This window comes from Acanthisitta chloris, unplaced genomic scaffold, assembly GCF_000695815.1.
Source record: "Acanthisitta chloris isolate BGI_N310 unplaced genomic scaffold, ASM69581v1 scaffold20338, whole genome shotgun sequence".
NCBI lineage: Eukaryota > Metazoa > Chordata > Aves > Passeriformes > Acanthisittidae > Acanthisitta > Acanthisitta chloris.
The window spans coordinates 867-15,076 of record NW_008685605.1 but is presented as its reverse complement, the minus strand read 5'-3'; the positions used below and the strand labels follow the sequence as shown (position 1 = coordinate 15,076).

At 52.0% G+C, this 14,210-nt stretch overlaps 1 protein-coding gene across 2 annotated transcripts in view; it reads left to right on the top strand.

Moving 5' to 3' along the window:
• Positions 1-365: 365 nt before the first annotated feature.
• The window catches only part of PI4KB (phosphatidylinositol 4-kinase, catalytic, beta), a 14,223-nt gene continuing 378 nt past the window's right edge, over positions 366-14,210 (top strand). The window contains exons 1-10 of one of the 2 annotated variants that reach the window (XM_009079840.1): positions 366-1,292; positions 7,343-7,387; positions 10,697-10,912; positions 11,530-11,757; positions 11,894-12,003; positions 12,152-12,256; positions 12,803-12,926; positions 13,010-13,275; positions 13,412-13,544; positions 13,677-13,797. In XM_009079840.1, the coding sequence (XP_009078088.1) occupies positions 366-1,292; positions 7,343-7,387; positions 10,697-10,912; positions 11,530-11,757; positions 11,894-12,003; positions 12,152-12,256; positions 12,803-12,926; positions 13,010-13,275; positions 13,412-13,544; positions 13,677-13,797 (2,275 nt within the window). The remainder of the gene's footprint in view (positions 1,293-7,342; positions 7,388-10,696; positions 10,913-11,529; positions 11,758-11,893; positions 12,004-12,151; positions 12,257-12,802; positions 12,927-13,009; positions 13,276-13,411; positions 13,545-13,676; positions 13,798-14,210) is intronic. The other variant, XM_009079841.1, reaches the window with a different exon arrangement.

The following is a 14,210-nucleotide window of genomic DNA, read 5'->3' as shown; positions in this document are numbered from 1 at the left end:
TTGGGATGGAGAGCATGAAGCAACCTGGTTATTTCTTTGTTTTTCTTTCTCTTTTTGGCTTCCTCAGTTGTTTTTTTTATTGTCATGGTAACAGGAAATTTTGTGTGATGCCTGATGGATGCTCACAGCTCTTTAAAGAAGCAGGAGTGAGAAGACCTTGAAAACGCAATGTGGCCTGTGTGGCGTTGCATTGGCTTGGGACACCTTCCTTCTAGCCAAAGGCTTTTTGAGAAGGTTTCATCTTATCTCACCTTCCCTTCAGGTGTATCCCAGCTCAGATTCCAGTTTCTGCTCCACAGGTTGCATCCTTGACTCTCTTATCTTGTTTTCTTTCCAGCTTTGAGTTGTGCAGACCCAGCACTGCTATGGGAGACTCTGTCGCAGACCCGTCCCGAGGGACAGGCTTGGAGCAGGTGCCTCAAGGGAATGGGGGGACATCCCTCAGTGTCATCACAGAAGGTGTTGGGGAGCTGGCGGTCATTGACCCTGAGGTGGCCAAGAAAGCCTGTGAGGAGGTCCTGGAGAAGGTCAAGCTGATGCATGGTGTCTCCTCTGACAGCTTTCCGAAACCAACCGACGGCAGCGAGCACATCCCACAGGGCACCACGGTGGATTTGGCCAACGGAGACATTGGGGATGGCTGTGAAATCAGGTGCTTGGACGATCCACCTGGCACAGCCACGAGGATCCAGGAGGAGGATGAGACCGCGGCCAACACGGTGAAGACAGCGCGGAAGCGGCAGAAGAACAACTCTGCCAAGCAGTCGTGGCTCCTGCGGCTCTTCGAATCCAAACTCTTTGATATCTCCATGGCCATTTCATACCTGTACAATTCCAAGGAACCTGGCGTGCAGGCTTACATTGGGAACAGGTTGTTCTGCTTTAGGAATGAGGAGGTGGACTTTTACCTGCCGCAGCTGCTGAACATGTACATCCACATGGACGAGGATGTGGGAGATGCCATCAAGCCCTACATCGTGCACCGCTGCCGGCAGAGCATCAACTTCTCCCTGCAGTGTGCCCTTCTCCTGGGTGCCTACTCCTCAGACATGCACATCTCCACCCAGCGACACTCCCGTGGGACCAAGCTGCGGAAGCTCATCCTCTCCGATGAGTTGAAACCAGCATACAAGAAGAGGGAGCTGCCGTCGCTGAACCCCGTGCCCGACACGGGGCTGTCTCCTTCCAAAAGGACTCACCAGAGGTCCAAATCAGATGCCACCGTTTCCATCAGCATGAGCAGCAATCTGAAGCGCACAGCCAGCAATCCCAAGGTGGAAAGCGAGGAGGAGGTAATGTTGAGATGCTCCAAGGCTGAGCTTGTCGGGAAGGGGAGCTCCAGGGCTGTGCTAGTGCCATTGGGTCTCATCTCAGAGCCCCTCCTTGACCACAGAGAGTTAATTTTTTTGGTCCTGGTTGTTGCAAATGGTTGGAATTTTGATTCCCGTGTCTGTGCAAAGTGACACACACCTGTGGCTCCCCCTCAGGGGTGCCAGGGCTCCAGAGGGGGATTTGCCTGTTGTGTTGGGAAGGGAGGGCATTAGATGGCATCAGGAGGGCTGAGTTATTGGATTCCCACAGGTTTTGGGCAGCTCAGCTCGTGTCTCTCATTTTGCAATCTGCAGCCAGCTGGTGACTGTTGGAAATCTGATTTCCTCCTTGTCCTGACTTGTTCCGATTGAGCAATGCTGAGGTTTATTCTCGGGCAGAAAAGGCTTTGGGGAGGTGGGCGCAGGAGGAGAATCCCATTGTCTCTGACATCCCTGCACCATGGAGCCCACCCAGAGCTGTTCCAGGGGCGTCTGGGGGCCGCTGCCCTGTGCCAAGCTTTACTTTGCATTCCTGGCTTCATTCCACAACTCCAAGCCAGTGGGAAGCCAGGCTTTCCCTGCTGGAATGGCTGAGCTGTGTGGAGGGGATAGTTCCAGCTTGCAGGGCTGGGTGCTGAGTGGTTTAATGTCAAAGGAAATGGCATTCCCACCTCACCTGTTTCCAATCCGAAATGCCTCCCCTGGGCTTCATTTTGAAGTGTTGTAAAGTCAGTGGCACAAAGTATCTTTGGTTTTGGGGCTGAGCTGCTCCATGTGCTGTTGCCAGAGAGTTGGATTGGAGTTTGAGTGGGATGTGTTCCCCCAAAAACAGATTATTCCTTTCTGCTGACACAGAAACTTAGGGAGCAAAAGGATGAGCCACAGCTGTGGTAGTGGGGATGCAGAGCTGAGGGAAAAGAGCCATAAGTGTAGATTTGTTCATTTTGCTGCTGTTTTGGATGGGCTGATGGTTCTCGCCAGCCTGGGATGGTGGGAAACATGGGGCTGGGATGGGAATTCCAAGTGGGAGAGGGGCCCAGAGGAGACGAGCTGGTACTAAATGCAGATTTTATGAGCAGTGCTTCCCAAATCAGGGAGAAGTGATGCCTCCAGAAGTTAGAATCCTTCCCACCTTTTCAGTGGGGATGGCTGGGAAATGGATTGTAAAACCACAGCACCAACTGTTTGGTCCCACCAAGAATCCTGCAGCCAGTCCCTGGCACTCACAGCTCCTTCCCTGGGGCATCCTTGTGCCTGGTGTGGATGAGACCTGGAAAGTCGACTTCCCTGTGGCTCCGTTTAGACATCCAGCATCCCGTGACTATTTTTGGAACAGTGGAAAGTTCCTTGGCTTTCCTGTCTTGCCTGAGATTCCTTTTTCCTCAGCTCCACGCTGGGCTGTAAATCAGTGGAAGGAGCCACATGGGCTCCTGCCTGTGTGCCAGACTTGGGGAAGGCTTTTTGGGATAAGAATGGAAGGAAGTTTTGGAGGTGTGAAGCAGCAGTTTCCAGGCTGGTTTCAAGTTAGAACCACCCTGTCTCACCCCTTGGAAAAATCCAGCTGCATTCTGGGGTCGTGTGCCGATGGGTAAATGAATCTTTGATGTGGAAAACCAGCGGCTGCTAGAGAGAGGGACATGGAGTTTCTACTCACAGTGGCTGCAGGTGCTTCAATCCTGGAAACTGAAGCTTTCCATAAATGATGGATGAAAGCAGAGTTTCCCCTGGCAATGTTTGAGATGATCCAGAGGCTGGGAAAGCTGTTTAAATGTTGCACAAAACCAGGGATACTTGAGATAGCGTAAGAACTTCCCTGGACTTCCAGTATCCACCACCAGCTTCCTGGACCTGTATTGTTTTAGTGCTGAATGTTTTTGCTCCCTGCTTGAAACCAGCAATCCCCTGCAAAAAGCAGTTTCCCTGGAGCTGATCAGCTAGGGGAGGACTGGAAAGACCTGGTGTAAATTCCAGTAAAGTCTGGAATTTGCTACTTTGGTCTACAGGTTGTTTGGTCCAGGAAACCTGCAGAGGCCTGTGTCTGGCTGGGTTGTTTTCCCATCAGTCTTCTCTCCACTGATAAATTTTCCCTTCTCCTATCAATCGCTCCTTGACCACTCATGACCTCTTCTGCACTTCCTGTTGTCACCTATTCGAGGCCTCTGGGAGTTTTCTTCTCCTCTGCACCTTTCCCGATAGTGCACATCATCCTGGAAGCACAATGCCAGGTCCTCCCTGGTTTTAGGCTCCTAAAGGTGCCTCTGTCCCTGCCAGGGCCCCTGGGACCTGCCTGGATTGCCAGAGTTTGACCCAGAGCAGGTGTTAATGTATTTCACAAAAATCCGTGCAGGTTTTAGAGGAGGAATCGGAGCAGGGAGGGAATCTGTCCTTTCCCATGATCACCTGGACCTATGGCACTTGGTTTTCAGGGAATAATTCATCCCACTGAGGTCCTTGTATTACAGGTACCACTTCATCACCTAATAACAGCCAGGAAAGATTTTCTCTCAAGTGCTGTAGGTTTTAAATCCTCCGTGGATTCCCTGTCCGTGACAGGATTTCATGATACACTTCTATGGGATAAATTTATTTTCTCTTTGTTATTTTTCCATGAGTAAAATTAAAAGGAAAAGCCCTAAGCTCCGAACTCGAGTGTCCCTCTGGTTCCAGGTGGATGGGCTCAGTCTTTCTCCCAGCACGGGTTTCCAGGGTTGTGCTTTGCCAGCATCCAGGTGCGTCCCAGGCTCTGATCCATGGACAGACAACAGGTGGATTAAACATGCTGGAGCTGTTCCACATTGGATTGTCCACCTGAGCAACCTGAGACCCAGAGGGGAGGAACATGCTGGAACCTGATGCTCCCTTGGAAGCCACAGGAGCAAGGATAAGTGTTTCATCTGAGGTGGCGTGGTTGGGTATTCAGGTGCTCTGTCCTCTGTGGATTCCAGAGATCCACATCCTGGATCCCTGTCCTGCAGATGCATGGATAGGTTAAACCTCTGTGACAGGTCCTTTGTTGTCCATGGCTTGTCCTGCTGCTAAGCCAGAATTTGGTGGGGAGAGCCCTCCTTGGGGGCAGCTGCCTGGGGTGGCACAGCATGTCCAGCTCCCTGGGGTCTGGCAGGGCTGCAGGCATTTCCCTGGAAACAAAATCAGGGGAAAAAAATCCCCCAAGCCAACACAACCTGGAAAAAGGGCAGAGCAGTTGCTGAACTTGAGTAAAATCACTTGGGGCTTGGCCGAGAAACACCTCAAGGTGACCTCAAGGTACTTGCAGAGCTGAACATGGGGCAGAGGAAGTTGTTTTCCCGTCTCATCTTCATTTTACTTAAATCCACAAAATTCAGGCTTAACTGGCTGTGGTTGGTTGGTTTTTGGTGATTCCTCCCCCAAAACCCCGAGGATTTGCTGTCAGGTGTTGCCCTGGGCCACAGACAGCCTGTGCTCCCTCTCAGAGATGAAACCTCATGACTCCAGGTAAAACTGAGGCTGGCTGGGAGCTGTTTCTCTCCCAGTATCCCATTTGGCAAGCCTCAGGCACTGGAATTCAGCCCTTTATCTCTGGATTTGACTTGGCGTCCCTGCCAGCGTGGCAGTGTTGGCGGAGCTGAGAAGTCTGGATCATGGTGGCAAGTCCTGGAGTTCCAGTTTGGATATTAGAGGTGACACCTTGCACCTGGATGAGACTGGGAGGATGCTTCCTGCTCCATATCCCACCAGCATTGTAATTCCAGAAACAGAGGTGGGAAGAATAAACCACCCTGACTGCCTGGAAAGGAGTGATTCCAGTCTGATCCCTCGGGACCTAAGATCAAGGTTCAAAATGTGCAGAGCAGGGAGGGGAAAACAGTTTTGTTCCTTCTTTTTTCCATCAGTTGGACTAAAACTTAATATTTTTTTAGTGTGAGCCTGAAACTTTAGGGAATAGAAAAGTGGGCTGATGGTGGAGAAAGCCAGGCAAACTCTGGAGTTGTTTGGCTGAACTGGTTCTACCGGTCATGTAACAAAAGTGTTAATTAGAAAACTCCTAATTGGATAATCAGTTAAGAATCTGGGCTGGCTGCCAGGAAGGCGGCACTGGAAACGGGAAGGGAACGCTGGGAGGGGAGCGCTGGACTTTGCAGCGCCTCGCGGTGAACTTGGGGCCATCCCGGGAGGAGGAAGAGAAAAACTTCCATGAGCTTCCCATGCACGGGCTTATTTTTAATTGAACAGCAATATCAGTGTTATTCTGGGAAAAGTGTTTCCCTATGGGTTCGCATTCTGGACCGTTTGTGCTGGCGGAAAACCTCTGGATTTGGAAGTTGCTTTTATTTCAGGTTGCTCAACACGTCTGACCCTGAACCTTCAGCTTTTCACCCATGTCCCAACTCTGCCTTTTCCAGGGGGATGTGGAGAGCATTGTCATTTTACCTCTGAAATTGCACCTCCAGAAAGGTGTTTTTTTTTCTGGGGGAGCTTGTTTTCCTGCAGTGTGGCTCTAGGGAATCCCTCTCTGTGCTGTTGGGTGTGCCACAATCCCACGGATGGGGCTGAGTGGAAGGTTTTCCATCTTCCCTGCATCATCTCTTTGAATTTGGGCAGGTGTCCCTCTGCTAAATCCCAAAGCAAACACTGCAGAGATGGGGGTTACAGATGAGCTTTATCTAGACCCCAAAAATGCCTTTCCTTGGATCTGGCTGCTCCATTGTGCTCCAGAGCAGAGCCACACTGCAAGGAATGGGCAAAACAGGGAATGTCAGAGCCCTTGGAGTCCTACAGCCCTCTCCTTGGGGAAGCAGGGGGGATTAGCCAAGCTTTGCTCCATCTTTTCCTGCCCCTGCCCCTCCTTATCCTGGGGAATTGGGGAGCAACACTGCCCAGGAAATAATGTTGCTGGAAGCACGGAAAGGTTACGAGGATCAGGCTCGGGACATGTCTGGAGCTACTGAGATGAAGCCAGAGGGTGGGATGATAAGCAGAAAATGAAAACTGTGAACTTGGCTCCTAAATCCAAGAGGAATTGGAAAACTCTCCCCTCAACCATCACAACCTGGCACAGATTTGGAGGAACAGGTACCAGGGATGGGTCCCAGCCCTGGCTCGATGGCTTGTAGCAACCAGAGAAGGAGCATCCCAAATCATCCATGAGATTTGATGGATGGGTGCTGTAAGATGAGCTCCTAAATCCATGTTTATTTTAATGGGAATTGAACTGGGCAAACCACATCTGATGGATGTGATGGGGAGGGATTGACCCACGTTATTCCTAGGAGCAGAAGAGGTGAGATGAGCTTTTATTCCTAGTGACCCTCCAGGATCTTAGCACAGTTGGGCATGAAAATCATGGATTTGTGGGCTCTAAGTGTGATGATGCTGGAATTCTGTGATGTTTGGGATGGAAATCACTTGGAGTGATTGGTTCACAAGGTTGGTTTTTGGTGGGTGCAGGGAAATGTGGTCCATGTGCTCGTGGTAGGAAAGGTTTGGATGAAAACCACTGATAAATAATGTCAGGTTTGAGGAATTTTTAGGAGATTTTTCATGGGGTTAATTTTATCTGCTGAAATTAGGGAATAAATTGGAGTCCAAGGGAGGAAAATCAAGTGGTTTTGGTGCTGGAGGAAGCTGGTCTTGGAGCAGATCTCAGTATGAGCATCCAAGAAACTACAGGCTGTGTATCAGGGGTGGGATAATGGATTCTAAAGGATGTAAACTGGGAAAATGCAGGGGCTTTGTGGGGATTTAGTGCTGATCTGCTGAGTCCTGCTCCTGTTTGGTACCACCATAACCAGAGGAGCCGCCAGTTTAGATCTGTGGAATTGTTTCTGGAAGCATCATGTGCTGGTTTAGCTGCTGCTTTCCCTCCAAGAGGAAAAAGAAACAAAATTCCAATGGGATGGGGCAAAACCTACTACTAATGAATTGGGAAATGATGGTTGTGAACCTGGAGCTAAACTATTGCTTTTTCTCCCCCTCTCCCTCCTTCCTCTCTCTCCTTTGAAACAAACACTCCCTAAAAACTGCCACCAAACCCCTTTTCCTGCCTTTCCCAGGAGCTCTCCTCGAGTACGGAAAGTCTCCCTAAGTCACTGTGTCCCGTAAGTGGCTGGTGGGTTCCTGTGATTCCTGTTGCGCCGGGGGCTGTCTGCCTTCCCCACAGCAGCATTTCCTCTGTGCCACCACACACTGACCCCTCCCCCCAGCTCTCCCGAGGACCTCTGTCCCCAGAATGTTCCCCAAAACCAAAACCACCCCACCACACACACCACTGGCACCTGCAGTGCCAGCTTCATCCCAGTGTTTCCCACACGAAGCCCCTTGGAAAGGGAATTTTGGGCAAATTCTCTTGCACCAGTTTGGCTGAAATCAAGTAGAACCCCCCCAGGAACTCCTCCTGCTCCCCAGAATCCATCAGGGAGGGAAGGGGAACCCCTCATGCCCCTGGCAGCAGCAGGGGAGGGTCATGTCTGAGCGGTCGCTGACCTTTGCAGATGGAAGAGGAAATGCTGTTTCCTTGAAATTTGACTTCAAAAGTTCTTTGCCAGATGGGATTTCATTTGCTTCGTTTCCACCAATCATTGATTTGTTTTATTCCTATTTCTGTGTGTGGCTCTTTGGTCCTCCAATCCAATCCTGATGTTTGCCCTAATTAGAGCATTTTTCTGTCCGAAATGAGCTTTTCCCATTGTTCTTTAATTTTTAATCAATAACATCTTCCTTGTCTGTGTCCTTTTCCTGCCGGTGGGGGTGTGTTCTCTGTCTGGGATTCCCAGTGGGAAATCCACACGTGGGATATGTAGTCCATGATCAAAACCACCGACCCAGGCAGCGATGCCTCACATAAGCCCGTCCTCTGGGACAGGGTTTTTATGGAGAATTCCAACCTTTTTAGCCTTTTTAAGGAACGACTGGATGCAAATCCAGCTTACATCCCTCTGAGAATTCAGAGGGATCGCTCTCCCACAACTGTTCCAGGAGGCAGAAGGCAGGTGGGACCATTGATGGTCATGTACAGACACAGGGCACAAGGCTTTTACAATTCCACCCCATGCAGACTCATCCTGTCATTTTTTTTAATCTCCTCCAATTCCAGTGTTTTTAAGGGATGGTGGGATGCTGGGAGCTGGGTGGGATATAGGACACCAGGCTCAAAGCCCCAGTTTCCCACCCAAATTTAGGTAAGTTGTTTTATTTCCACCCATTTCTGCTCCTCCCAGCTAAGTTGAGCAGCGACATCTCTTCTCCAGTGGCGTTTTGGGACTCAGTGTCAGTCCTTGATCCCTGGATGTCACCGAGGTGTCCCCACAGTTCCCTGGAGGGTGGTGGCATCACCTCACCCACAGCACCAAGCTCACTGTCACCCAGGGCTCACGGCGCCCACAAATGTGTCCTGTATTTGTTATCTGCACCGACACTTGAGTCCTCATGGCAGGCAGAGAAAGGGACCAGGTAGCTCTGCTCCCCACCTCTGAGTAGTTCCCAACTCTGAGAAGTTCCCAGCTGCAAGTAGACCAGGTGAGGAGAAGAACTCTCCTTGGAGGTGTCTTAGGAAAACATAAACACAATTCCCTGCCCAACTGAGAGAAAGGAATTTTTTTTTCAAGTGAAATGTTTTGCTGGAATAAAAGAGTGAAAATAAATACTGATGCTGGCTCCAAGCATGGAAGGATCCTTGGGGTGGTGGGATGAGGGAAGAGCATCTCCCATTCTCCTGTCTTCACTTGGATGCGGGATTGGGATATCAATGGTCCAGGGCTTTGGTATGCTGGGTTTTCTTCAGGAATGGCATTTCCTGTCATGGCTTAGGCCAGGGACAGCTCTGGTGCAGCTGATTCTGTTTCCCAAAGCTGCTCCTCTGTAACTGGATGTGATACTTCTGGTTATGAGTGCCTCTCTGGAATCTTCCCTCCAGAAGAGCAGAGCAGCACTCACTGGGATGGGAGGAGGAGGAGATTTCCCTTTGGAGCAGGTTGGGATGGGAGGACATGTCCCAGCCACATGTTTCTGGCTGGAGGAGACCTGAAGTTTTTCCACACCTCTAATGTTCACGCTCCAGTTGAACAGGACCTGGAGGCGTTGGGAAGCTCCTGGAGTTGGAATGGCATCACTTCACTGTGGAATGGGGAGAAGATCCTTCAGGAAATGCTTTGGGATCCCTGGAGAAGGGGGTTAAAAACTGCCTGTGCTGCAATCCACAGATTGATGCAGGTCTGATCCAGGGGGACTTTGGTCATGATCTGCTCCTGCACCTGGGTACATCCCACATTCTCACCAGTGGGAATTTCTTGGAATATTCTGCTGAGACAAGTATTGCGCAGAGACCTTGGAGGGCATGAGGGGCTGTTTTGGGGACAATATTGACAGGAAACCTGGATCAAGCAGAGAGCAGGAGGCCCTGAGAGGAGCCATCAGGATTCCATGAGAGGGGACTGGAAGAGGTGTCAGAAGGAGTGGAGCATCCCTTGCAGATCCTGCTTTTTGCAGAACTTGGATTGAGGGAAACAATTCCAGAGATCGAGGAAGTTTTGGAGCACAGGGCTGGGGTGGCAGGAGCTGAGGCAGAGCAGGTCCAGCCAGGACTGGGCACTTCCCAGCCCCTTGGGACAGAGCATCGGGTTTTGGAATATTTATCCCATGCAAGGTGGGCAGGAGAGGAGAGCACTTAGCCCAGACTTTGTGAGGATTTTTGATGTGGACTACAGATATAAATGATTTTCTACCCTGCCCTTTCCCAAAAGGGAACCACCAGCCTGATCCTTCCCCTCTTTTTCCCATCCCTTAGTTTTGCTCTTGGGCCATTCCTGGCTCTCCAGTGTTTTCCTTTGCTTCCTTTCTCCTGCTCCATAGCTTTTTGCATGTGCATTTTACAGCATGATTGTACAAGTGAGCACTTTGCCAGTTTAATTCTGCATTTTCACGAGCAAAATCAGCTCCAATCGTTTGTTCTGATTTGAAAGCTTAAGAAAGTGGAGAATTGGGAATAAGGTGGGGAGGGGGTCCCGTATACAGGGGGCTTTCCAAGTCCCAGTTTGATCCTTGGCAAATGGTTGGATTGAGCCACAATTGAGGCCTGGGGGTGAGGATGCACTGAGAACCCAGAAGCAAGGTGGGGGTCCATCTATCTGTGCTCCCCTCTGCTGGCTGTGGGCCTGGGAGATCCAGCTAGAAGTGTCGGCTCTGGAGTGTTGGGGAGGAAGATTTCTGGGCAGTGCGATGCGAGGGGAAAAAATGAGCTTGGTCCTGCTCCGCTTCTGGATGATGAGCCTGGCTCTCTGGCATCATCCAAGAGCAGGGAAGAGGGTGGATGGGAAGACCCTTGTTATCTGGAGTTTATCCCAGATTGGGACCAACTGCTGCCTTTATAACACTCTTCTGCCACCCTCCTTCCTTCCCAAAACCTTTTTTAGCCAGTCCGACTCGCCCCAGAGAGGGAATTCATCAAGTCCCTGATCGCCATTGGGAAACGCTTGGCCACACTCCCAACCAAAGAGCAGAAGACCCAGCGGCTGATCTCGGAGCTGTCCCTGCTGCCGGCGCGTGCCTGGCTGCCCACCGCCGGCTTCGACCACCACGTGGTGCGCGTGCCACACACCCAGGCCGTCGTCCTCAACTCCAAGGATAAGGTACCCCTTTTGGCACTTCTGCCTCCAAAGGATGAATGTTGCCCTTGGAACAGCACTGGTTTGGGCATCAAGTGATGGAAGTACTCGGTGTGTGTGCTTGGAGCATCTTCCTACATCTCAAGGGTTGGCTGGTTGCTTCCAGGACTGGGATGGATGGGGAGAGATCATAGAATCATGGAATATCCTGAGTTGTAAAGGATCCATGATGATCACAGAGTCCAACTCCTGCCCTGCACAGGACAACCCCAAGAATCACACCATGTGCCGGAGAGCCTTGTCCAAACGCTCCTTAAGCTCTGGTGCTGTCACTTCCAGGACTGGGAGCAACGAGGTGTCACTGTGAGACCTGGTGATGTTAGTGATGGGGGGAGACCTGTGTGGGGCAACGGGGGTGGAGAGAAACATCCCTGAGAGCCTTCATCCTCTGAGCTTGCCCTGTAGCAGCCTCTGGAAGGTCCAGCCCTGTGCCCTGTTTCTTATCTACTAAAAATCCTGGATTTTTTTCCCCCCCAAAACCGCATGCCAAAAAGACAAGCACAGACCCTGGAAGGGCAGGGAACATCTTGGTGCCTCCTATAGAGGCCGTGCCCTGCTCACACTCAGTTTTTCTCCCCCAGGCTCCCTATTTAATCTATGTTGAAGTACTTGAATGTGACAATTTCGACACAGCGAATGTCCCCGCGCGGATTCCGGAGAATCGCATCCGCAGCACCCGCTCGGCCGAGAACCTGCCTGAGTGTGGGATCACCCATGAGCAGAGGACCAGCAGCTTCACCACTGTCCCCAACTATGACAATGATGATGAGGCTTGGTCTGTGGATGACATTGTGGAGCTGCAGGTGGAGGTGAGGTGCTGGGAAGGGTTTATCTATGTGCCAGGATCCCTCCAGGGCGGCAGTGCCATCCCAGCTCCTTCCTGTGATAAAAGATGGGCAGGAATCACGTTTTGGTAGCAACTCCATCCCACTTTTCCCATCCCAGCTGCCAGAGATCCACACCAACAGCTGTGACAACATCTCCCAGTTCTCTGTGGACAGCATCACCAGCCAGGAGAGTCGTGAGCCTGTGTTCATTGCTGCTGGGGATATCCGGTGAGGCTGGCATGGGTGGGCTTTGGCATGGAGGGGAGTTGGCATGGGTGGGGAGGGGTTGGTGGGGTCAGTTTGGGGATCACAGCAGCTCTGGGTGCTTGTGGTGATGCTCCTTTCGACAAAACTAAGGACTTGTACTCTCCTGCAGGCGGCGGCTGTCGGAGCAGCTGGCACACACTCCCACCTCCTTCAGGAGGGACCCCGAGGACCCTTCTGCTGTTGCCCTGAAGGAGCCCTGGCAGGAGAAAGTTAGGTAAGGCTGGGAGTGGACCTTGTACATCCCAGAAATCCAAGGAAATTGCTCCCTGATTCACCCAGTAATTAACCATGGCCTTGACTTTCGTTCCTGCTTGTCCCCAGCATGGGACACAGGGAGGCAGAGGGCAGGGAGCACAGTTGGTGCCGGAGGGGGAAAAATGCATGGCAGATTTGATGCTCCTGGGTCAGGCTTGGAGGGACTTTGCCAGGTATTTATAAGCAGCTCTTATGTCAGGAGAGTTCATCTTGGCCCAGAATAAACTCTGTTACATGTCCAATCCCCAAATGCCTCTCGAAGCAAGTGAGAGAGCTCCCAGGCTCTAGGAATTTTGGGTGGTATCATCCTTGTTGTGACACAGGGGCTGGGGAATTCAGGAATTCCTTGCTCAGGGATGGTTCGTGGCTCAGGTCAGGTTTGAAGAGGGCTGGATGTGCAGTTCTCACAGTCCCAGGCATTGCCAGAAGTTTTCCTTGCCCCAAATCCCAGATCAGGGAGCCCCTCTGGGCCGCCTCGCTGCCCATCCTTCCCTTTTCCCTGCAGGAGGATTCGGGAAGGGTCTCCCTACGGACACCTGCCCTCCTGGCGCCTCCTCTCTGTCATCGTCAAGTGTGGGGATGACCTGCGCCAGGAGCTCTTGGCCTTCCAGGTGCTCAAGCAGCTGCAGGTGAGCCAGGGTGGGGCTTCCCGGGGAGCCACAGCCATGTGAGACCACGTGGACCCTGAGGAATTCCCTGCTCTCTCCCACAGTCCATCTGGGAACAGGAGCGTGTCCCCCTCTGGATCAAGCCATACAAAATCCTCGTCATCTCCGCCGACAGTGGCATGATTGAGCCCGTGGTGAATGCTGTGTCCATCCACCAAATCAAGAAGCAATCCCTGCTCTCCCTGCTGGATTATTTCCTGCAGGAACACGGGAATTACAACACAGAATCCTTCCTGACAGCGCAGAGGAACTTTGTGCAGAGCTGTGCTGGGTACTGCCTGGTGTGCTACCTGCTGCAGGTCAAAGACAGGTGGGTCTCCACTCAAGGGGTGTCTTCTTCCAGGATTCATCACTTTGTCCCTGGATACAGCTGGGAAATCCAGGAGCAGAGACCACTACTGCTCCCAGGGGAAGGGTTAATGGGAATTTTCCCCTCTCCCACCCAGGCACAATGGCAACATCCTCCTGGATGCAGATGGACACATAATCCACATCGATTTTGGGTTCATCCTCTCCAGCTCCCCCAGGAATCTTGGCTTTGAGACCTCTGCCTTCAAGCTCACCACGGAATTTGTGGATGTGAGTGAGCAGGGAGGGGGTGAGGACCGTGGCACAGCTGGAACTGTGGCACCCAGGGTGGCACCCAGGGGGGCTGTTCTGGGGTCCCTCTCCCACCTGCCCTCCACCCACACCTGCTCTCCCTCCGTGCAGGTGATGGGGGGGCTGGATGGGGACATGTTCAACTACTACAAGATGCTGATGCTGCAGGGGCTCATTGCTGCCAGAAAGCACATGGATAAGGTCGTGCAGATTGTGGAGATCATGCAGCAAGGTAAGAGGGGGCTGAAGACCCCAAAAATGGGTTGATGCCCGGGGCATGGAGGAGAGTTTGGGGACAGGGAGGGGGTGGAGAGGCTCTGGGCAGCCCTGTTTGGGTTTGAGGAGCTCAGGGAAAGGGGTTGGGGACTCTGGATCTCACATCTGTGTGGCTGTGGGAGGGCTGAGCAGGGTGAGGGTTCCATGTGGAGGGGCAGGAAGTGATCCCCCATCACCACCTCCTTTGTCTCTGGGATTTCACAGTGTGGGGGGACGAGACGGAAGGGGGCACAAACATACCCGTGGTGATAGTTGTGCCTAGGGACGATTAAACTACACCCAAAGGAAAGGAGCGGCCGCTCCGTAGTGTGCGAACAGCCCACGCACGTGGTGTCAGGTCCGGATCATCCAGCAGGGAAAGCCCCATGC